Source organism: Lissotriton helveticus, chromosome 6, assembly GCF_964261635.1.
Source record: "Lissotriton helveticus chromosome 6, aLisHel1.1, whole genome shotgun sequence".
Taxonomy (NCBI): Eukaryota; Metazoa; Chordata; class Amphibia; order Caudata; family Salamandridae; genus Lissotriton; species Lissotriton helveticus.
The window spans coordinates 1,243,453,287-1,243,478,032 of NC_136067.1; the positions used below are offsets into that span (position 1 = coordinate 1,243,453,287).

A 24,746-nucleotide genomic window follows, 5' to 3' on the forward strand; every position below is an offset into this window, starting at 1 on the left:
CGGAGGTCACTGAGAATGAGTGCCTTTCGCCATGGGCAAAGAAAAGCGGCCCGTCTCAGGAGATGATAGAAAGGTACAGCAAGGGTCATTGGAGCAATGGGTATGGGATGATGGGGGTTTGCCTAACCAGAAAAATCTGCAACAGAACTGGGAGACTCATCCCAATCTGCAGGACTCATCCTACAAGACATCCAGGACTCCAGGGTTGCTATGGAGAGCAAGATGGAAGAAATCAATCAGAATAGGCCTGCTCTGGCAAGACCTAAAAAAATGACAGAGAGGCTTTTAGAAGCAGAAACGAGTATTGTGGCTGTTAAAGACGATGTTCTGAACACTAAAAAGGAAATCAGACAGCTCCTACAGATCTTGAAATGCCTTGAAGAAAGAGTTGAAGAAGCAGCAGGTAAAGCACATAGGAACAACCATCATTTCGTGGGGATCCAAGTGGGAGTAGAGTGGCCCTTAATGATCCAATTCCTGGGGAAATGACTGACATTGTGATTCCCCAAGAGAAATGCTCCCAATGCTTCATCAACAAATGGTCACACAAGGCTCTGTCTGCCCGATCGGTGCCAGGGCATCACAGAGACCCATCATTGCCTGTTTCTTGAACTATATGGACAGGGACATGGTCCTGTGGGAATCCAGAGTCAAAGAGGAACTCTTCTTTGCAAACAAGAAAGCTCTGTTCTTCCTGGATAACACACGCCTTGTCCAGCAACAGCGCAGATGGCTCCTTTCCATCAAGCAAAAATTACAGGCAGTGGGGTTCCAATACACCGCAATGCTTCCAGCCAAGCTAAGAGACAGCTTTCGAGGTAAAGTTCTCTTTGTCGAGACCCCCAGCAGAGGAATGGGACTGGTGGAAGTGAGAGATGGACAAACAGATGGAACAAAGAGCCCAGATAGATTTCAGAGGGACACACCCAGAACCCAGAGACATGGAGAGGGCTGGTCATTCTAGTGAGGCCAAAAGGCTCCCATCCTTCATAACTGGGAAGGATGTGTAAGATACAGTCACTCAAAAGGAATAGAAAAGCCTTAGACTCAAATGGAGCCCATCCTAAATCCACAGAGACATAATAGAGGAGACACTCCAAGAATGGGGAGAGGAAACAAGGAGCAGGCATGACAGGGAAGCCCCCGACAGATGACCACATCTTGACTGGGGTCATTTGCTCCCCTGCAACCAATCATCTACAGACTAATGACTCTGGGATTTTGCAGGTATCAGGTGATGCAACACACATTGAGACACTCAGGGGAGAAGGCACTCTTCCACAGAGTAGTGTTAAATGTTGCAAGGGGTTATTGGAAGGGAATGACAGATGGTTCTTAAATGGAAGTTTCTGGGAAGGGAGCAGTTGTGCTACAAAGTTAATTGTGAAGTGGAGGGGAGGCATTCAGTGACTCCCCCGAAGCATTTGGAGTTGAAGGTTTAAAGTGGAAAGCTCATGAGGTAGTTGGAGTGGGAGGTCAGTTCCATTTCCAAAACACATGTACAGGACACACACCAAAACATAAGACGACTGAGAAAGGTGGAGTGGGGAGGGGAGAAAGAAGTGCCACATCGAAGTGTCCCAAAGTTCCTTGAAGAGCCCCGGTACACCCATCACCAGATTTTGAGGAACTTTCACATTTTAAGCTGCAATGGTAATGATATGCTCAACAAACTAAAAAGAGGAGTAGTGCACCAATATATTCATAGACAAGGGCAGGTCCTTGTTGTCCTGCAGAAGACTCATTCAGCGGGCAACTACTGCAACTGCCTAAACAGGGGACAGTTTTGTACTGCACACTCAGGCTTCGATATGGGATACAGAAGAGTAGTGCTCCTGGCAATGAAAAAAAAACCACCATTCCATTTAACTAATACTTGGTAGATACAGGGGGTACCTATGTTGGGGTGCTGGGAATTTGGCACAGAGAATCCATGTTTATAATAAACACCTACACCTCATTGGCGATGCAACAGACAGTACTCAACAAGCTAGGGCCACTCCTCCTGGAAGCAGAAGTACAGGTATACTTCTTAGAAGGTGACTTTAACAAAGTTATGAACTAATCCCTAGAAATATCAGCAGCGACGTTGATACTCCAGGGACACCCCACTAGAGTAGCAAGGTTTGCATGGGCAATGTGTTTGATTGACGTGTGGTGCAGCAAACACCCAATAGCTAGAAAATACTCATTTTTCTTAGGGCCTTCTGACCCTTCTCATGACTAGACTATATACTGGTCCTAGCAAGCAATGTCTAAGACATCTATACACCAGAGTAAAGGGTGCGAGCATGTAAGACCATTCCCCATTGTGGATAAAGATGGGACTCACAAAAAGGTGCAGCATGAGATCATGAAGACTGGACATTTGGGAACTGCAGGACCAAGAAGTGGACACAGCTGAGGGCTGACACCTTTCACTACTTCACTAAGAATAGCCAATCAGTAACCTTACTGACAATAGTGTGCAAAGCCTATAAATCAGTTTTGAGAGACAGAGCTCAAAAGATCATCTCCCAGAAACGTAAACACAAAACTAAATGAATTTCAGATCTTAAAACTGAACGGTAGTCACTGGAAAGAATATATATAGATATGATGTATGATATGGTATTAGGTTAGATAGAGGCCCTACCAGGGGAATGTCACAAAGTCACACATGACTACACAAATATACAGGATGACAACACACAAGCTATATGGCGTAGGAAACAAAACAGGAGGATGGCTGGCCTGGTTGGCTAGGTGGGAGCAAGGAAGATGGTTATCAGGACTCCATAGGAAAAACAGCACATATTGAAAAGGCAACAACATAGCCTATCAATTTGTGAACTAAGCTGGAAAGGCTTGCACCACAGAAGAAGATACTCAGTCCTTTCTGTAGGAATTACTACTCCTGTCTCAAGACAAAGAGAACAGGTCTACTCTTGATCAGGAGATCACACTGCAGGAATTAGCAGAGGCCATAGAACAATGAGCAGTGGCAAGACACCAGTGTCCAATGTGATACCAGTTGAATTTTTCAAAAGATTCTCCTCACAACTGAGCCCCATCTTTGTATGCATAAAGAAACTGAGGAGAGAGGAGAATTGTCACCTGACTTCAGAATTGCATTCATCATGTGCCTCTATAAGAAAAGAAAACCTAATATTGAATGTCCCTTCCATAGACCGGCCTCCCTATTAATACAGGGTTTCATACCTGATTATTCATCCCTTCTCAATAGCAAGATACTGAACATGTGGCTAGCCAAGGTACAATTGACCATAGACCCAATTGCAGGGCTTATCTTTGACACCAAGGAGGTGTTCGACTCACTCGACTGGGCCTATCTCTTCCAAGCCCTAAAAGATTTGAACTAGGTCAGAAGTTTTCCTGATGGGTGGCCTTACTATATATTGACCCAATGGTGACAGTTAAAGTTAATGAGCACTCCTCTTGAACATTCCAACCTGCGAGATGAACCCGAAAGAGCTGCCCATCTCCTTCTTGCTCTTTGCTCACTGCATGGAGTTGCTGGCGTGCTGGATCAGAATGAGAGCTGACGTGTTTGGCTTCCCAGAGAAGCTGATAGACATCTTACTATACTTGTCAGACTTGGGGACTTCAATCCTCAGGGGACTTTCCATTTATAGTAACTTTGAGAAATTTTCAAGATTCCAAATAAACTGGGACAATTTAGTCTCATACCAAATGGTCATCTTGTGTGGACTAGAAGATATCCCCTCAAGCCTACAAATCTCACAGATAGGCTTTTGATACCTTGGTATTCAGATCAAAAGGGATCAGGTGGAATGTATTAAAAACAACATACAGGGGGTCCTTAGGGAATTCTGAATACACACAGAGATATGGAGAGAGTTGCATCCATCACTACTGAGATGAGTATAAATATTTAAGATGGTGATGTTGCCCAAGTTCTGATATGCCTTACAGAATACACCCTGGATGGTCCCAGAGACCTTTGACTGAATAGATCAAACACTCCAGACTTTGCTCTGGGTTGAGCAGGAATGCACAGAACAGTCAATGAACTTTAGAAAGATCGTTGGATAGTGTGGGCTTGGCACTTCCAGACATCTGAGCCTACTACTGGGTGACACAACTCAAAGTTATAAATGACTGGGGCTTCATACCGAGTGAGGACACACTGACCAGAGGGGAAAAGGCGAACATGGAATAAAAGACATATGTCCACTACATATAAAGCGGCCCATTTACCAGACAAGGTCTACTAATTCCTACTCAAAGTGCACTGTTGGCCTGGGATGCCATGGTAGGATATGTGTGTGGGAGGGGAAGGGTGTCTAGGGCAATTCCCCTTAGGACAGGAGCACAGTTAATGGAAGTAGCGAAGATTACAGGTTTCTGGCAATAGAACCTAATGGGGATCTCCATGCTGGGAGATATGAAACAAGAGGGTAACATTAAACTAATAGAATCCCTACAAACTGAATACGAACTGGCCCCCCAAAAATAGGTCTCCCTTTGCATATTATAAAGCCGACCAAATGGGACAATCAAGGCCGCTGAAAGAAGCTGAAAACTGAAGCATTGCTGATGTACATAGTGACTGTGACCACTGTGCTGATTTACGACAGTTAAAACTGAATACAAAGGTTTTTTATAAAAAAGAAAAGAAAAGAAGGCTGAGCTAAGGCCCCTCAGTGTATGCATATATAAAAGTTTATTTATTTTTTATTACATTAGGCTTTCAAAACCAGTACAGTGGTCTGTAGGCCAGACCTAAAAGTTCCCTATGACAGGGGAACAAAAGGATGCAGTATACTCAACATGTGCTCTTCAGAAGTGGAGTGCTGTCAAAGAAGCACATCCCTAAAAGTAGAATGGGGTGGGGGGAGAGGGCTCTTCGGTCCATGCCAAAGGCATTGTATTGAACTTAGTATGGGCTGATATTGTGATTCCTATGCATCAATGTATGGCACAAAGAGTGAACAAAAGGCTTGATATTAACTATGGGTTTCAAAATACTGGAACAGTATTTTTGATGTCAGTGAAGAATTTACCAAACCAACCTAAGTACTTATTAAACAATTAAATAATTAAAGTAACTGTTTCTAAACTATCGATTAGGAAGATGAAAATAGTAAAAACAACTGTACGTCCAATGTCTAATGTCTATATTTTCCAACACAACATCACAATGCACAGGGGAGTTCATATACTTATTGTTACAAACATCTGTACTACTCCTTATATGTAAAACTTTCAACACTGTATGGTATGTTCTAATAGTGTGTGCTTCTGACCAGTATGTATGTTGCAGACCAGTGCTGTTACTCTGGGTAGTATAGGGAGGTACGATACACACAGATTCTCATTTGGAGGGGACCTAGGCAGGACGTTTGAGCTGGACTGTTCTTATTGGAGTAGGGCCAAGACTGATTTGCATATTTCTTATTTCTGCCTAGAGTGGCACAGTGGGTGAAAGATAATGAACTGGAATGCAGCCTCATTTCCAAATGGCTGGTCTCTCTCTAGCACAGTGGGTAAGATGTGATGGACTAGAATGTGGCCCAAGTGATCACAAGTGGCTGAGATTAATTCACTCATTTCTTCCATCACCTTGTGGTTTGTTGCACATCGTCTCTTGCAACTTCATCTATTATGAAGAATTCAATAGATGATGAGCTTTACATGTATGTTCAATAGCATATTGTATGAGATTTCTTCATAGAAAACATTTATGTCTCACTCTTTCTAAGAGAAGTTACCCTCTGCTTTCCTAGTTAATGAGAATTAGGAGACAAAAGACAGGATCAAAAATAGTGTGAAACACGCTTAGGTTTACTCTCTTTTCATTACCTAAATGTTCCCAATGGTTACTCAAAGACAGAAACGTAGATAAGAAGCAACACACCCTTCCAATCAGACCATTTGCATGCCTTATGTTGACACAAAGGCTCTGCATGGTTTCCAGTATTAGCCTTACTTTCGTATTACTAATATTTTCTGTCTGCTTTTTTCATTTGCATGTGCTTTCTAATATCACTATTGGAACAACTTCTCAATAAGAGTTCATTTCACTGAAAAAAGGTGTCTGCTATGATTGTATGTTATAAACATCAAATATATAGGGATCGACCTGCAACAATATAGACTGTAAGATATTGACTTTTACATTATCGTCAAGGCATGATTACATGGGGGAGTGACAACCCACTGTGACAACCCACTGGGATTCGAACCTTGAGATCCTTGGCCTGGATGAATACAAATTTTCAAATTGTCGAATATGAACATAAACAACTGCTTACGTCCATTCTGGTGTTCAGCATCCCCTTTTATGACTGGTTATCTAAATAAGTCACCATGTTGATAGTTCATCACAGGACCTTACCATTCTGCCTTTATCCTTATGTTCATATACCTGGAAAATTAAAAACAGTACTGTATGTATAATACTAAAATTCAGTTGGACAGCAACAGCACAGCTTCCTTTTCCTCCAAGTTATGTCTCCTCCTATGCCCAGCACTATTAGTCTCTGTCTCTTTGTGGTATTGTTACATTGTTTCTATTTGACCTTTAAGACATGTTTGCCCCAATTATTTACTTTTCTTTAGTTATCTTCTGGACCTCACCTCTCATGTGAAATTGCTTCTCTGGATTTCTGTGCACTAAATGCATGCTTTGTGTTTGTCTGCACTGACTGCGATCTCACTATTTCAGCTTCACTAAAAAAATATTCAATTTTTTCATTTACTAGGCGCAATCAATCCTACTGTAGGGGCTTTTTACATAAAAAAAGGCTGAAAGGTGGTTAGGGGCTATGTGTGAGCCTCAAAAGATGAGAGAGCCCTTAACACAATTTCAAGGAAATCCAGAGACCCTACACAGAAAATTCCGCACAGGAATTCCCACACGAGACAGAATTCAAAGTACCAACCCTGAAGTTTATTTTAAAATTTAAGAAGTCATTATAGAAGGGGGGAAGATTATGTCTATTCAATCAGTTCACAATACTCAAAATGTACATAATGCTAGTCAACAGTGGCAGTGGAAAATAAGCTTTACCGTAGTCAATATTAAGAACAGCTGACAGTCTAGCAGTAGAAAATAATAAGCCAAGGAACATTCTGTCATAAGGTCTGCTCATTATATGCTGGAATAGGAATATGAAATGTATTTAGGGCTCCCGGTTTTATGGTGTTTATTTTTTTAACAGTACTGTCTGTATCTATCCATATTTATTTTATGGCCCTTTTATTGGTATTTTGCCATATTTATTTTGTGTTTTGAGAATAAATGGAGATTTAAAATGGTATTTTTCCGCATTTACTTAACCTATAAAGATGCAGTCATACTTTGATTCCTGTCACTTTGCCGCTAATTAAGCAGCCAGCTATAACAAAACACTACACCCACAGGTAAATATTAACATTATATACAAATATTTATTAACATGTTTCTAAGGAAAATTTATGTTTTTTTTTTTTTTTATTCTCCATGATGTCTATCTGCTCAACTGTTGGCCTAGAATTGATGAAGGACAGCATGGAGAGTCACTCACATCAGGCACAATTTTCTGTACTTTACTGCTCTTAAAAATAAAAACAGACTGCAAACACATTGTTTTCTGTCTGTAGTTATCTGTAAAAATAAGTAAAAGCTGAACACTGGGAGCCTTCAATATATTGTAAGTGCGGATTGATAAACAGACTAAAGGAGAGTCTGCTCCCAGAAAGAACTAGAGGAAAACTTGGATCGTCTCCCAAATGGAAAGCTTTTGTACATTTTTCAGGAGAGAAATCATACAGTCACCATGGCATGATGCAAGAGTTACACTGAGGTATCTAAAAGTAAAACAGAAAACACATCACATGAGCGTAAACCGTTGCTCTGCTGCTAGTGAATAATAACCCTATATTATTCTTACAAAAGAAAATGAAAGAACATTACAAAATGTGAACACTTCAGCACAGCCAAAGGAAATGGCCTTCAAGTGTATACCCTTCAAATCTTTTTTTCCTCAGTAACAACATGAACGGAAAATAATATATGTTATAAATGTCACAGTGCAAGCAAGGCTATAAAGGTAACTGAATGTTGTACAATTAATATAATACTAAAGTTCACATTTGAGGCTTCTTGGGGCACAGGCACAGAAAGAGAAAACAAGGCAGTGACTAACACTGCACATCACACACATTTTAAAGAGCAACTGAAAACGGGTCAAGTCCTATTAAATTTTGTTGTTAAACACTGAATAAACATTGCATTTGCATCTCTCTTAAACACATTAAAATACTGAATTATTAATTGTGCAGTCTGCCACCACACTATCTTTATAATACTTGCATCTGTATACCATATCATATAAGAATCTTAGTGTAAGCTAGTCTTAGCACCTTTATTCACTTTTTGAGCATGTACTGAGTAGAGATATTCAAGATTGATTTAAACAGGGTTAGTAGCCTCTCAACCAGAGCACAGGGGCTTGATTATGGAAATCAATAATGGTCCATCTTTGCCCATGAAATGAGTGTTCAGTGTGAAAACCCTGGCAGTCCTGCTGAAAACAGGCATTGGCAAAACCAGAATGTCAGTTCTCAGCTGCCAAACTTTCGGCTCTGCCTGCGCTTGTTTTGTTTTCCATCATTTTCCTGCAACATTATTTTTGGGAGATCTGTTGGCCAGCACCAATATCAAATTTGCATAAACATATATACGTGATTTGGTCTCGAATAGAACACATTGCCTTAGTAGTCCCTCGTACAGATGGGAACTATTTTGTGTGTGGATGTTCTCCTTGCAAAATATCAAAAGTTAGCCAATGGCAGGAATTAGCCAATGAATAAAGTGGGTTAACCCATGCTGTATGCAGTAGCAGTGGAAGAAAAATTAGAGTGACACAACATCAGACCAATCTATGGAGAGTGCTGACTGATGAGCCAAAAGGCAGTTTAAGTAGAATGCACAGCATTTGTAATCTTGACTCAGATCCTCTTCTAGATGTTCTGGAAATTGTAGCTAGTTGATTAGCTCTTTCATGCCATGTTCTAGTCTTTTTTAGGCATAGCCTTGTACAGAGTCAGTACACCAAATAATTCAGAGCAGGATTTAGACTCCACAAAACGGTTGAATGTATGTAAGTTGTTATAACCCGATCCAGAACGCTATATATACATACCGAGGACCCTTGAATTGATTAGAGTGCCTGTTGCTGGTAGTAATGAGTAAAATGTAATTTTATTTTGGAGAAACTCAGTTAAACCCACTTTTATTTGTTTGTGTTGTCACCATATAAAGTTAATGTATTTCTTCTTTTTTTGTAGGCTATGTACATGTTCTATGCACTGGCTATCGTCTGTGATGACTTCTTTGTCCCTTCTTTGGAAAAGATATGTGAAGTAAGTAACCAGTATTTGAATTAATACTATTGATCAGGTTTATTTATTTCATTATGTAAGAAAGAATATTTCAGCTCAGCATAATCATCAAAGAATTCTAGCACTGAATATTTAACCAAGGAAATGTAATAAAAGGAAAAAGATAGACATCAAAGTGAACAAATTGCTCCACTGACACTGACTGATTTTAAATTTGGTCAGTAGCAGCTGGTGTTAGGGCAGAGTGGTGAGGCGGGGTGGGAACAGGGGTAGAAGTAGTGGGGGATTGAGAAAGAAAGAAGAAAAAAAACATTTGCAGCACCTGCAGCCCGCCGCATTGCCAGTCTTCTGCTCCTCTTGTAGTTCCACTGCAGGGCAGGCAGAGGCTACTAGGCTCCCAAGTGACCGATCCCAAAGCACCTCTTATCCAATGATCGCCCTCGATTTGTGCTCCCAGGGAGCTGTCCCCAACCCAGCATCGCAGTTCGGGTTGGAGACAGCTCAGTGTGCATGTGGGTTTTGCCTGTCTGAGATGGCCGGCCAAACCCACATGTACACTGATAGTCGTGCCTATCACTCCCCCTTGTGACTGCCCCAATGGTGACCCTGCCCCCAGAACCCAGCACTCAAAAGTTGAAAAATAAAACAATGATAAACTTGTTTTTATTATTGTTTTATTTTTCAACTTTTGAATCTGCTGGGGGGGGGGGGTAGCGATGCTCCTTCACTATAGCGGAGGAGTCACCTCTGAATTTGGCAGCTAGCCCACTTCCCATCAGAGTGCCATAGGATATTATGTGTGTCACCCAGACAGACTACCGCCTTGCAAATTTAGAGATCACTGCTGGCCTAGTGGTCATCACTGTACCTTCAGAGGAACTGCCATCACTGCTGTTCCCCTAAAGATATCAAAAGCTTGCTGAAAAGTCAACATCGGTTTTAATGCCCATTCACAGAATGTTTTTCTTTTAAAAAAATTCCAAGACTGGGCTTTTTTTTTTAAACACAAGTAACTAAGGACCCTCACACCCAAGGGTTTTTCCCGGATCGTTGCGGTGGGGGTCATTATTTCAATTTCTCTCTTCATCACTGCAGTCTTTTCTATTGCACTAATGGACAATAAAACAGGCATCAGACCATGAGCTCTTAATACAGTGGGTGGTGATGGTCAGCATTGCGTCAGGCTAATTGATACATTTTCCATCAAAAGAGCCAACGAGACATTGCCTAAAGAAACTGGAGGGACCCCCTCGGGGGAGGGGGCAACTAAGAATTTGTCTGACAGTGTACACCGTCACCTTTGTAATGGAATATACTCCCCACCAAACTCTAAATCAGGCCCATGTTTGTACAGTTAAGCAGGGGCGTAGCTAGAGCTTGTGGCGCCCGGGCTATCCTTCAGATTGCCGCCCCCCTGGGTGGGTGCTGGGGAAAAAGGACAGCGAGCACCTGAAAGAGGTCCGAGAGACATGTAGTATTGCCGCTAATAGTTACCTCGATCATGCAAGTTACATGCACATACATGACACGGTCCAAGGCTAGACAGCCCCCATCCGCAAAATAGTGCCTCCTGGGGCAGAACACCCCCACCTAGCTACGCCACTGAAGGAAAAGCAGCAGAAGGAAACCCACAACTTACATCAGTTCTACCTACCCTGTTTGTGACATCTCACTCATAACATCACAGCTTGTGCAGGGTCCTTGTCCCCTGTCCCCTATCTGCTTAGTTTGGCGTGCAAGCAAATCCTGCATTGCAGACCCCTGGTATGTTGCAGCTACTACTGCTGAAACAAGCCCAATGGAGTAACCAATGGGTGAGGCAGACTGGCCTCAAGGACGGCTTTATCGCTGGTGGATCCCTGTGCCCCCCAGCGACTCCCTACACCACAGATTCCCTCACTACCACCCTTTAACAGTGCCCCTCAAGTCTCTGTAACCACACTCTGGCTCAGATGCATTTAATTTGATTTACAGCACCACTGATACCAGTGTAGGGTGTCAGAGCACTTTACATGACACACATTACACAGAGACAATCAATAGTACGTGTGTAAATTGCTGTATAGAAAATGTTACATAGGACATAGGACTACAAGGTGTAGGAGTCAGATAACAATCATACTAGTAGTCAGTATAGTTTAATAGTGATTGGTCTGGAGAAACACAAACTCAGAATTTAGAATGTAATACCATGGTTGGGGGTTCTCTTTAATAACCAGAATTGATTGCTTTCCAAATGAACCCTTTTTGGAATATTAGGATAATCAAAGACTGGGGAAAACCATAACACTCTAATTTATACCTTGCAGTTTGCATGCAGCTCGTAGATTACAGTTAATAGCTCGTTGTTCTATGCTAAGATTTTGACTTCTAAGCTGCAAGTAATAAAAGGATCTCACTGACAAAAGCAGTAGCCCACTGACCAATTTACTTTATGTGCACTTTGTGACCTGCATGGTACATGTTCTTTGCAGCAGGCACATTAAAGTCTCTGCACTACCTTTCCACAAGTCAAAACTTCCACTTGACAAAACTCCATCTCCCTCTAGGAAGAACATTAATCACCAGTTATCATGACATTTGTATGTTTGCTGAAAATTGCTGGAGGCCAGGAAGGAGGCAGGAAGTGCTTTTAGAAACATAATATACTTGCAAAAATGACGCCCCCACCTGAAGTCAGCACCTGGATCGCACTAATCGCACCGCTCCAGAGCCACCCTACTCAAGGGTCCTGTGACTTCAGTGTCAGAGTCACTGTTGCTCTAGGGTGTGATGCGTCATTAGCCTGTCGGCAAGACTGGAGCTGAACTTCAGTAGGAATTGCGGATGTCAAGCCTTCAAGGTTAACCCACCCTGGCCACCGCTAGGGTCCACCTGCTGGTTCCAATGACACCAGGGCTTCTAAGGTCTAGTGGGGCCTTCTAAGGTCTAGCATGGGAATGTGCTCCCTTAGGAGAGTGGTCTGGGGGACTGGTCATGAAGGCTGAACCGGGCTCCCCAGTTCCAAATTCGGCAGCTCTGGCCATAGTCCCACATTCTCTCCCCCACTGAACACTAAACTGCCCCACTAAGAGAAACTCGCACTGCCTTCAACTACAACCCAAATGTGCCCCGCTATAAACACTTGGACACAGTTCAAATTGCGCACGCGAGTAAAATGCTGCCTGAAAAAAAAAAAGCAATAGCATCCTGGAAAAAGCAAACACTCATAGGGTATTCAAGTTTAAGTAAAGCATGTGAAATGTAAGCAGAAACATGACTACCTTATTGGTTTCACATTCATTATTCAGAAATTAAGAATGTGTTTTTGCCTTAAAAGGTTACAGACATATCTACAGGGCCTGGAAGGAACCCGTTTCAATGTCCATTTCTTATATCCTTACAAAACGTAAGTGGTATAGTTTAACAAGACCACATCCTTGAACACACAGCGGGGGTACACAATTTGTTTTCTAATCCACCCACCAAGAATATATTGCGCAGTACCTCCAGCAATGGTGCACTTCCCCACCCAGGGAAAACAATGTTAAAAGAAAGACAAGAAAACAAAAGTAGCGCTTCACTGGCATACTCTGTAAAGTGGCTCTAACATGTTTGGGTGTGAATAACATCAATCTGGCCACTTTGCGACCACTCTTTCTTGCTCTATATTGTTATTTTTCACATTTTGAACTTTTTATTTTTCTCCATCTCCAGGCTGCACTTTCGAATAGAAACATGTCCGAAAAAGAAGACATGTCCAGTAAAAGTGTTTTACTTTTTTGGATCCATTTCACAGGGAAACAAATAAACGAAAGGATAGGAAAGAGGGTGCAATAACCTTTTCTTGAAGTCATGGTTGTCAGTAAGTGAGGAGGAACAAGATAAAAACAGAGGGAGGAAGAGTAAGAAAGAGGGAGGGGGGGAGGGCAGCTGACCACAGCAGAGCAGGAGAAATGGACACCGCACTTGTCTTCTCTGAGCAAGAAGCAAGAAGCAAGAGAAAAGCCTATTCCTTCTCTGCCCGAACGGCCAGGAACACCTGGCCTTATCTATTGGCTTTTTCTGCCGTCCTGGGATGAGAGTTTAAAACAAAAAAGCAGGGGAACGGAATCCATTAAATTATAGAAGTAGGGGCACGCCATGCCCTGCCAATCCCGCCCACTTCTACCACTGAGCTCACCTCACTTTATGGGCACTCATCACGCATGAGGGACCTCGGACCACACATCGCGGGAACATGCTGCTGCCCAGCCCTTCTGTCCTCAAGTTGGCAGCAGACCTGGGGGGGGGGGGAAGGTCGAGGTCAGTCAGCAGCAAAGTAATCAGGGCACTGCCACTGCAGGCAACGGAGGAGAGAAATAATTCCCGGAGCCTCAGGGGTGCTGCGCCACAGAAGAGTTCAAAAGGGCAGAGGCAGGGGGCGGGTGGGGCCTGTGACGTCCCCTTCCTCTGCCCTTTTGAACTCTTGTGTGGCGCAGCACCCCTGGAGCTCCGGGAATTATTTCTCTCTTCCGCTGCCTGCAGTGGCAGTGTACATCATGATTCCTGTGCCAAGGGGTTACTTAGGCGCGCTCATTGCCCCTTATAAAGGCTGCCATAACAGGCCAGTGCAGCGCGGCCGCCGCCCTCAACATAGTGCCACCTGGGGCGGACCGCACCCCCGCACCCACCTAGCTACGCCACTGCAGATAAGTGTGGTGTTTTAGTAATGATTCTTTGAATGAGTATGTCTATAGCACTTTGAATAAGGTTAGAAGTAAGAGTTTGACCCCCTGGTGTGATGCATTATTTTAGTGAACTAAGGGACATAGTTTGCAACTTTGGTCTTGCCTCCTCAGTCACCAAATTCTGCTGCTGATTTTTCATGGCTGTTGGTCGATTGATGAAAGTTCACACCTTTATTAGTGATACATCAGATTTCAAATCAAGTACAGGATTCCAGATACATGAAGAATAAGTTAATTACAACATTCGAGAAATGGCCACATCTCTTGGCTTCTGTCACCTGTCTTGTGGAAAATTGGTATACATAAGTTTATATATGTTCACCGAAAAAACCAAAGGTTAAAGTGACGTTACAGTTTGGGAAAATGTCAGTGCTGACGTAACATTTTAAACACAAAAAAACACTGAAATCAACAACTTACATTTATCGTTAGTAACTATAACTTGCGCCCTAATGCAACTACATCTCGCTCCCCCTCAATGCACAGTTGTGTCATCAAAGATGTAATTTCAGATGTTGCAGTGATGTTATCAATAATGTCATAGAACATGCCATGAGTGATATAATATGGGAGGTAATTAGCAGTGCATGGTAAGGTCACTTTAATCTTGCAACTCCCTGCCCCTGCTCTGCTCTGAACCCTGCACTGAGGCTGGGCCCTAAGGCCAACCACTCAGTCAAGCAAATATATTAATGTGGGAGGGGACCACATGTACCTCTCCCCACTAGCTAATCTGTGGCCCTGGGGAAGGAGTCTCTGGGGCCCATTTGGACTTAGGGAGGGGGGGCAGTCGCCCCCTCCTCTAAAAGTAAACACTTTGGCCCCAGGGAATGGGGTCCCCAGAAACAATCTCTGGCTCAGGGAGGTAGGGTCCGCATTCCCACCACCCCCATATAATATAAATATTTTAACCCTGATGGGTGTTTGTTTTTTTTTTTTTTTTATTAATCTCATTCCCGCAGGAGACCCATAAGATTGCCACTTCACTTTTTTTTCCTAGCCTCGGGACAGGGGAGTGAGTCCTGGAGTCCTGTAATGGCTTCCTGCTGCAGAGAGCACATTAGAGCCTTCCTCTTAAAAAGCCCATGGCCAAGCAGAAGGCCCTTTTTTAATGAGTTTGAGGGCCCCTCACAAACATTCCTCAAACCCAATTGTCCAGAATTACAAATGTTTTTGAAGCTTAATATCTCCAAAACTACTGAATGGATTAGTGTGTATATATATATATATATATATATATATATATATATATATATATATATATATATATATATATATATATATATATATATATATATATATATATATATGTGTATATATATATATATATATATATATATATATATATATATATATATATATATATATATATATATATACTAGCAGCCCATCCCGACGTTGTCCGGGTATGAAATAGAATGTGTGTATTTGGCAAGGGCAATTTATTTTAAAATCTCGCGGTAGACAACATTTTTTGTTTCATTAGAATAGGGACGGAGAAGGCCCAGCTGCAGCCCTGGTTGATGTTAGCAGGCGTGTGTAATTGGTGTAGTGATCCACCTCCTGAGCCCGGCTACAGCCCTGGTTGATGTTAGCAGGCGCGTGTAATGTCGTTGAATGAGAGAGTTATCAGCCGCGGGTAAATCCGTTTAATGAGAGAGTTGAGTGACAGCAAGTAGGAGAGGCTGCAGTAAATGTTCCCGCAGACACGCTCATTTGCGTGTTCCCCCGCTTGAGGCCCAGATGCAGGCCTGTTTGATGTTAGCAGGCACGTGTTCCCCTGCTTGAGGCCCAGCTGCAGCCCTGGTTGATGTTATACGGCGCATGTAATTAGTGTAATGATCCGCCGCCTGAGCCTGGCTAGAGCCCTGGTTGATGGTAGAAGGTGCGTGTAATTTTGTTGAATGAGAGAGTTCAGTAACAGCGCACAGGAGAGGCTGCAGTAACGTTACTTACCAGGCCTCCAGGTGAACACGTTTGTCACGCCCCCAGCACACGGCCACAGCAGACGATCTTCTGATTAATGTTCGACCCACATGGCATGAAGGGTGGAACGTAGCACACGCCCCCAGCGTTTCTCACGCCCCCAGCGTGCCCCTTGATGCGACGCAATTGCGTTCACATGGCATGAAGGCCGGACACACGCCCCCAGCGTTTCTCACACCCCCAACGTGTCACGCCCCCAGCGTGCCCCTTGATGCTGCGCAGCAACGTAATTGGCTCTTGAATGTACGACTCACATGGCATGAAGGGCGGACACACGCCCCCAGCGTTGGTCACGCCCCCAGCATTTGTCACGCCCCCAGCACACGCCCACAGCACAACGCAGACACGCCCACAAGGGACTACTTTGCTGGCACGATTCTTTTACCTTTTAAATGTATAGAGGAGTTGGCCTAACGGCTAAGGCGCTCGACCTCGGACCTGGGGATCTGGGTTCGAGTCTTGGTAACAACGCCAAACATCCTGTGATTCTGGGCAAATCACTTAATCTCCCCGTGCCTAAAAAAAATGAATGTGTGTCCTCATGTAATGTAACTGGTGCTATGTAAAGCGCTCTGATACCTGATTCAGTTCGGGTCAAGTTCGCGCTATATAAAACTCTGCAAAAAAAATATATATATATGGTGACCGCCTGCATAGCCTATGTCCTTCTGCTGCAACTGCCCTTTCCAACGCTGTATTGGGTGTTGTGATTGGTGCTGTGGTTACTGAGATTACCCGCCTCAAAGGTTTGGGCTCTCTCTTTATAATATTAGTATGGATGGATATATATATGTGTGTGTGTGTTTCAGCGTTTCAGCAAAAGAAAATTATATACAATGCTGAAGTATCTATTGGACCTCCAGCCCTTGTGTCGGCGCTTGTTTTCTATTGGAAATCGGAAGTGGAGTATATATATATTTATATGACTTTTGAGAAAGTTTACCACTTTTTCACTGTTCACAATTTACAGGTGTAAATTTACTCAAAAGGTGTATCTTACATGGCTCTAGCTAATTAAAAAACCTGGGGCTATTCACAATTTGCAGGGGCTATCCAGAAAAGTAACTTACACTTTGAATAATTGAGTACTCTTAAATATTTGAGTAACTTTACTACTTTTGGATCTTCACAAAATACGAGTCGAGGGTACTCAAAAGTATATGAGTATTAAACATGTGCAAATTATTCAAAAGTGTTAGTTACCTTTCTGAATAGTAGTTATAGCTGGTGGGTGTTACCAGGGTTCACACACAATTGGTCAGGACCCATATTTGGGCTGTGGCACATACCAAAATGATGGTTTCACCCAGAGACCACCTGCAAGGTCACTGTTAACATGGTGTTTGGTTTGTGCTCTTTTTTGTTCATATAGATTTATAGGGTGAATACATCCTCAAATTTTGTTCTGGACATCTTTTATACTGAAAAAAGTTGAATACTCTTTTGCTGTGGAATTTTCTTCTTTATTTGAAGACATGTACTAGTGGTAAAGTAACAGGTGAGACGTGTTTCGCCCAAAGGCCAGCAGGCCAGGGCTTTCACAAGGCAGCAAAATCTCTGTTAATTAGTTGTGTTCCAATTTATTTGAGGGACCGATGTGCCAGCAGTGGAGTGACTTCTGTATTCTCTGCTCTCCCTTGAATTTAGACCACACAGAATACAGAAGTCACTCCGCTGCTGGCACACCTTTTCAAAGAGCACTTGTTTTCAAATAAAGAAGAAAATACCACAGCAAACGAGTATTCAACTTTTTTCAGTATAAAAGACTACCTTTCTGAATAGCACTCAGTTCAGTGCAGACATGTGAGTTACAAATGTACACTCAGATTTTGGAAGAGATAAAAAGAAGAAGCTTATTCAATAGTGTAAATTACACAGAAATGCAACTTACTTTTGTGATTCGGTTCAGTTTCCGGTCATGTATTCAGGTGCTGTAATTCCTGTATCATCCTATATTTAGTAATATTGTGCATGCTGCTCAAAGTGGAACACTTTTGCAATCAACTCTCAGTGCATGGGTCCTGTATTCCCACATTTTCAGCACAAACATCAGTAGGCTAATGAGCTAATATTCAATTACCACCCACTGTTCAAGTTTCAAGTTTTTATTAGTTTAGCACAGTTACTTAAAACCATTGCTATACAAAGTCTACTTTAGCACGAGTATAAAATTTTGCTTTTAGCGCATTTATCAAATAAAAACAAGGCTAAAGAACAATTTTCAAGGCTTAGAGACCAATATGCTTATTGAGGAGCAGCATTATAGTTGCCTATGTGAGCGTTTTGCTATGCTTGGCCGGATAAAATAGTTAAGACAGAGAGTACTGGGCCAAAGGACGGAAAAAGTCTGTAATGAGTCTTTGAGGGGGAGGGGGAGGAAGCATGGCAACCAAGGGAGGTAATAGAAGATTATCCAAAAGTCTCACAAATTTTCCAAACCTAGCGAGCACTTGAATGTCAGTAGATGTAAAACACAAGGCCGAGGCCTCCCAGCACGTCCTGGCGCCCCATTTTAAGAACAAGGGTTTCAAAAGGGACCTTCTGGGGGCTGCTAGTGCCGGGCAGCAGCACAGGAGATGCAGCCATGATTCGGAGCGATATTTACACAGCCTGCAAGCTCCCCCCTCGCTTGTTGGGGCCCATTTGTTGAAGGCCGTCGAGCGCAGGCCTAGAAGTCGCATAAACATTATGTTCTTCCGAGCCACTTTGCTTAAGTTTTCCTGGCAGTATGCTTATGGACGCCCAAGAAGATACGAAGAGTTCAAGGGGGGCAGAATGGTTGATGTCTTTAGAGCCTGCAGATCCATGGACTGAGAAATAAGTTTGACTTGCTTATTGATGGTGCTTTTCCAGGCCGAGTATGGAATAGTGACTGAGGGGAGAGATGACTCGTCAATCTCTAACACTCTTATGGCATTTATAATCTGGGTATTCCAGGGATTGCCAGGGCTAGACAGGATTCCTTTTAGCTGGAATTTAAGAGTGTTATCACCTGCTTTTAGGGTCCTAATAAAATATTTCAGGATGTCAGCCTTGCAGTGAAGAGATTGTCTTTGTAGGCCCAGCTCCAATCGTAGTCTTGCCCGCTGAATAAAACTTGGCAGATGGAAAAGTTTTTTGTAGGTGGAGATTTGGGCGAGCTCAAGACTGGAGGAGCACGCTCCAGGAAAGGCCTGGTGTCCGTAAGTTAATGCAGGAAGTAAAGTAGCTTTAGCCACCTTCAGGATGGCTTCTGCAGAGGGGCTGCTCCGAGTTTGGTTCAGCCGGGTCAGGGAGTATGTGATTGCGCCTGCTCTCTTTTGCAAAGCAGCTAGGTGAGCTGTAGGCCTGGACGTCTCGTTGAACCAGACTCCCAAGTAATTATATTTTACTGTTGTGTTAATCCTGGCGGGCCCGATGTTCCATGCCAGCCTTTTCTTGTTCTTACATCTGCCAAATACCAGTACCTTCGTCTTTGCCTGGTTGATTTTCAGGGCATTGGCGGAGTTATATGTATGAAGCATACTTAATGCCCGTTGGAGACCTGATTTTGCTTGGTTCATTATTACAATATCATCTGCATATTGTAATATGTGAAGAGGCTTTTTAGCGGGTCCCAGTTTTGGCGGGAGAAGATTACTATTCTCCAAGAATGTACCGAGGTCGGCTGTGTAGAGATTGAACAACAGCGGGGCTAGAACACAACCTTGCTTTAGCCCATCTTCGACGGCAATTCTTGAAGAAAGTGTCTTTGGGCTGGTTTTAATTCGCACCCACGTGTTTTTATGCAGGGAAATTAGTGCACCTAGTAGGTCATGCGGAAACCCCCATTTGTTCAGCTTCCTCCACAAGATGTTCCGAGACACTTTATCAAAAGCCGCGCTGTAGTCTATAAAGCAGCAATAGAGTGGAAGATGGTTTTTTTGTGCTGCTTTTTGACTCAGAGCGGCTAGAGTAATGATGTTGTCTATTGTGGAGGCCGATGCCCGGAAACCCAGTTTGGTAGTATGGTATTATGTTATTTTCTTCGACCCATTTTTCAAGCAACCGAAGAAGACATCGAGCGTATGCCTTTGCCTCCAGGTCTAATAGGGCAATGAGGCGGTAGTTAGCCGGTGACGCAGGGTCACCTTTCTTGAATATGGGGCATAGAGTCGAACCTAACCAAGAGTCTGGGAGCTGGCCTGTCGCGAAAACGTTGTTAAATAGGGGAGTCAGACGGTCCGCCCACTCTTCCGGGGCGCATTTAAATAACCCGGCTGGGAGACCGTTGGGCCCTGGAGCTCCGTCTTTTTTCATGGCTCGCAGATACTTGGTGACCTCGGCTGCAGTGGTCAGTTCGAAAGTTTCTATTTGAATGGAAGCAGCACAATCTCTTAGTTCTATCACCGCGGGGTTGCCAGAGTCACTGCGATACAGATCGGACACATGCAGGGCCCAGGCTTCTTCACAGACTGCATTTCCTCTCGTCTTGTTGGTGGAGCGGAGTTTGTTCATATAATTCCAAAACTGGGACTGACTTTTGCTCTTGAGAAGGGCGAACATTTTTACCCACTCAGACTGTTCTTTGAGTCTCTTGGTCTCCCATAAGGATTTCTTGTAGGTCGTCCGCAGCAATGCCACCTTTTTGGCGGTGTGCACGGTTCCAATCAGTTTGTGCTGGCAGACGGCCTCCCTGAGGGTCTTTCTTTGGGAGGCTAACAATGGGTCATGGGTTTGCTTCGGATGTGGCCCGAATGTTCTATGATGGACCACGGGCCCTGCCAGGAGATCCTGTAGCTTAGCAATAGAGTTATCCCACCGGTGGTGTGATTCTGTCGGGGCACTATGTCTGAAGTTACGCGTTTCGCCCTTGAGCCAGGTTCCCACCATGGCGGATCCCCGTGAGTCCCATTTGATTCTTCTAACCATAGTGTGCAATTCAGCTCGCGTTGAATGCCCCACATCTGTCGTTTCGAGGGCGACTTGCACTTGCAGGTCCAGTGTGGCCACTATGGGGTTATGGTCACTCTCCAAATGATAGGGAATTTCCATCCTGGCCAGACGATTACCCAGAAGCGGGGAAAAAAAGATGTAATCAATGGTTGAGATTCTCCTGAATGTTGGCAAGAAATGAGCGTCCGGGTGCAGTTCCAGCGAGATTTGCTGAGCCGAGCGGAAGTTATGGGTTGTTAGAAAAGTGATCATCGCTTCTTGCTCTTTATTTTTCCTTGCTAAGAGGCCGTTGGATGCGAGGTCTTTGATGTTGAAGTCTCCTAGTAGCAGTACCTCCGTGGATGCAAATTCCGCTAGAAGGTCTTCCAGTTGTTTTATCATCAGATCCGTTGCAGTTGATTTTGCGGTTTTTGCTGTATTATGATGAATGTTAATTAGGAGGATAGAGCGTGCCCTGCCTGAAAAAGACAGACCGGTAATCAGAACCGTATGCCCTGCCGTCAGGTTCCGAGTGCTAGGTGTGGCCGTTAACTTGCACCTGTGACTGATGAAAATGGAGAGGCCCCCTGAGGGTCTTCCATAAGAATTGACCTTAGCGGCCGGTTGAAAAAGTTCATGATAGCCAAGCAGAGGCGATGGGGATAGAGACCAGGTCTCCTGAAAACAAATTATGTCGCTTTTGTTCAGGAATTCAACGGCTGATTTTGAAGCAAGGGTTGACTTTAGCCCGCTCGTGTTCCAAGATGTGATAGTTAGTTTGGAATCGGGCCAGTTGGTGTTCTTGTTAGGAGGATCGCTGTTGCTGGGCAAAGTTGATTGACGACTCTGGGACTAAGTCTCCGTAGCGCATGTCATTGACATGGGGGACAGGGCGATTAAATTTGCAGCTTATCATGCGTTGATTTTTATAGCATGCAATGTTTAGGAGATTGTCAGCTTTCGACGCTTCTGGAAGCCAGGCATGGGTTGCGCCCCGGGACCCCTTCAGTACGCCAGTGAGCTGTTTCGCAGGGGCCTGTGGGAGAAGGACGTGGGGGTATTTTTGCTGGATGGGAACCCACATTTCAATGCCCCAGTTTTCAAATTGGTTGGCTTCCTTAAAAATTGCATTCCTAATGGATTCCTGGGACCACATTGTAATGGTGGCCTCTGAGCCCCCTCTCCCTGGTATTGTGGAGAACTTGACTGATGTAAGGTCTGAGGAGGTGACCCCGGCCAGTGCTGGAATGCAGTTGAATAGGCGGAGAAGACTGCGTCTGTTAAGAGTATCATGTAGGCCCTTATGCTCGTAGTGTGGATAAAATACTAGTTCTGCTCTCTTTTCCGGGCTCTGGTGATCCTGACTCCTGGCTGTTCCAGGTAGAGGAGCTGTCGCCATCAGGAGTTGGAAGCGTGCTTCAGGTGGGTAAATAGACCCCCCCGATTGACTTGTCATTCCCGAAACTTGTGGCACTTGAGGCAAAAAGTAACTCTGCGGCTGTGGATGGAAGTCCCAACAGGCTTTGGTTAGGTCTTCTAATTGATGGGGCGCACTGCGGTCTGTGACAATGCCCACTATTGGGCTGTGAAGATCCGTGTTCGTGATTTCTGCCATTCCCTGGGGTTGAGGTGGACTATTCCGGTCTTCCATTATTGCTTCAGTGATCTGTACAGGGTTATTCTGGTTCCCAGCGCTGTGGTCTTTGGTACTTATTCCTGTAGGTTTGTTTGGCAGTAATACATTTACTGTGGTTGAGGTGTGTGCTTCTGAGGCTCTTGTGATCCCGGAACTGCCCAGGGTTGGTGACCCGGGCTGTTCGCTGATGACCATTGAGCCAGCGGGGGACTTACTTTTCTCAATGTTTTTTATTTCGGGTTTTAAAGGTGGGTTGAAAATGGGGAAGTAGGGGAGACCCCTTGATTTATTAACTGGTAGACTGAGTGCCGCTAACCCTTCGAGCCCCGATCTTCTTTTCAATAAGCGTTGTTTTTTAGATTGTTTTTTAATTTTTTTCCTTTCCCGCCTTGACAGTGAGGTTTTCGTTGGAGGCTTAGAAACGCTGTGAGTGGCCCGTATGGGTGCTGTCGGAGCGATCGGATCGCGTGGTTAATACTTGCGTCGGTGTGGTTTCAGTGAGTTCCAAGCCCGCTTGGAGCGGGCCGGGGCTGGTCCCTAATGAAAGGCTGGCCGAACTTTTAATAGCTTTGTCGGCACAAGGGGGTGTATTTTTTCTCACAGGGCATGGGCCGGCTGGTGAGCCGGAGCGTAAAGGGTCTTCGAGGATAGATGGAGTTTGAAACTCCTGCATGGGCGTAGGCTGAGATGTTCCTTGTCTGCTGCTGTGGCACTCAACACTGTTCAAGATTGCGCCCATGATTTCGGGGAGGGACGAGAGTTTGTTGATTATTGGGCTGCAGGGACAAGAATTCCGATTGCCCATTGTCCCCGCCAGGCCTTCGAGGGTGCCTATCCTGGAACCCAGATCCGACAGTGTTGATGCCAGAGTTTGCATTAGATCAATCTGCAGCTCCATTTTCTGCGACTGCCATAGCGTGGCCTTGGCAATCGCGTCTTGTTTGGCATGGAGGGATGTCAGTGAGACCGAAATAGAGTTTATGGGGTCCGACAGAGTGAACACGGATGATTCCTGGTCCTCTGGAGGGTTTCTGAAGAAGTTTGAGGAAGGACTTAAGCCTGGTGAGTGGGCGAGTGATTCCTCAATTCGACTTTCTAAGGAGGCCAGGAATCGGTTGGATAGTTTGTGAGATAATGAGAGGCCTTCATTTTTCGGGCTCTTGTTTGAAGGTAGGGGGACGTTCCGGCTAGTTGAAGGGGCCCCTGAGCATGCACTTGGACTGGGTTGTAATCGAGCCTTCGATGTTAAGTCTGCAATATAACAGTTGTCAGTGTATTCAGATAGTGAAAACAGAGCACTGCCATGGACTTGGGCTTGGACTTCTAGCTTAGTCGCGTTGTTTAAAGTCGTGATATTTGTGGAGTCTAAGCTGAGGGCTGGTACGGATGGATTTCCTGGAGCTGCAGAGAAGGCGCTCAGTGAGAGGAGGGAGCTGTCATGAGTCGTGACGGCAACCTCCTGGGAGAGGATGAGCAGCTGATGTGTCTTATGAATTGACTCATGGAGTGTCTCATGTGTGATGGAAGATTCGGGTGAGGGTAGAGAGGGTTTCTCCGGGGTTGAGTTTTTAACGTGGGCAAGTCCGGGGGAGCCGTGGTTATCAGTCTGGACGTCAGCTTTTAAGTCTGTATCCTGCTGAGATGATTGGGTAGAGGAGAAGCCCTTTTGGACAGGGGTTTTAATAAAAAAGTCGCTAATCCGAGGTTGCGATCGCCTGTGTTTGACGTCTCGTCTTTGGGTGGTGGCGACTCCTGCTGGACCCCTCCGGGGGAGGTAGAGCGGAGGGTAGTACCCTTCCTCCGTGGGAGTCTTCTAAGTTGCTTGGGGTTTTCCATGGCGGACCCCCGAAGTGTTAATCACCGGTTTAACAGGGGGGGGGCTGCACTCCTCCTAACCTGTCAGGAGTGGTAAGTGCACGGAGATTTAGGAAGAGAGCCAGAGAAGAGGGACCAGGGCAGGGCTTCTCACCTGTTAACTGGTGGCCCCCCTTGACCCCCTCGGGCTTGGCGACTTGGTAGCGGCTTGGTGGCGGCTTGGTGACGGTGTGGCGACTCCCCTTAACGCCGGGTCTTGCCCTTCCGGATCGTCCTGCGGGTTTGTCCAGTGGGCGTTAGGCTTGGAGCTTTGATCCCTTTGGACTACTGGAGGGCGGGAAATGGGTAGCAGAATG

The 24,746-nt window shown here is 44.6% G+C and overlaps 1 protein-coding gene across 1 annotated transcript in view; it reads left to right on the forward strand.

Moving 5' to 3' along the window:
* Positions 1-24,746, forward strand: part of SLC24A3 (solute carrier family 24 member 3) — a 1,490,020-nt gene that overhangs the window by 881,011 nt on the left and 584,263 nt on the right. Inside the window, exon 4 of the mRNA XM_078648964.1 lies at positions 9,298-9,372. Coding sequence (XP_078505090.1) covers positions 9,298-9,372 — 75 coding nt within the window. The remainder of the gene's footprint in view (positions 1-9,297; positions 9,373-24,746) is intronic.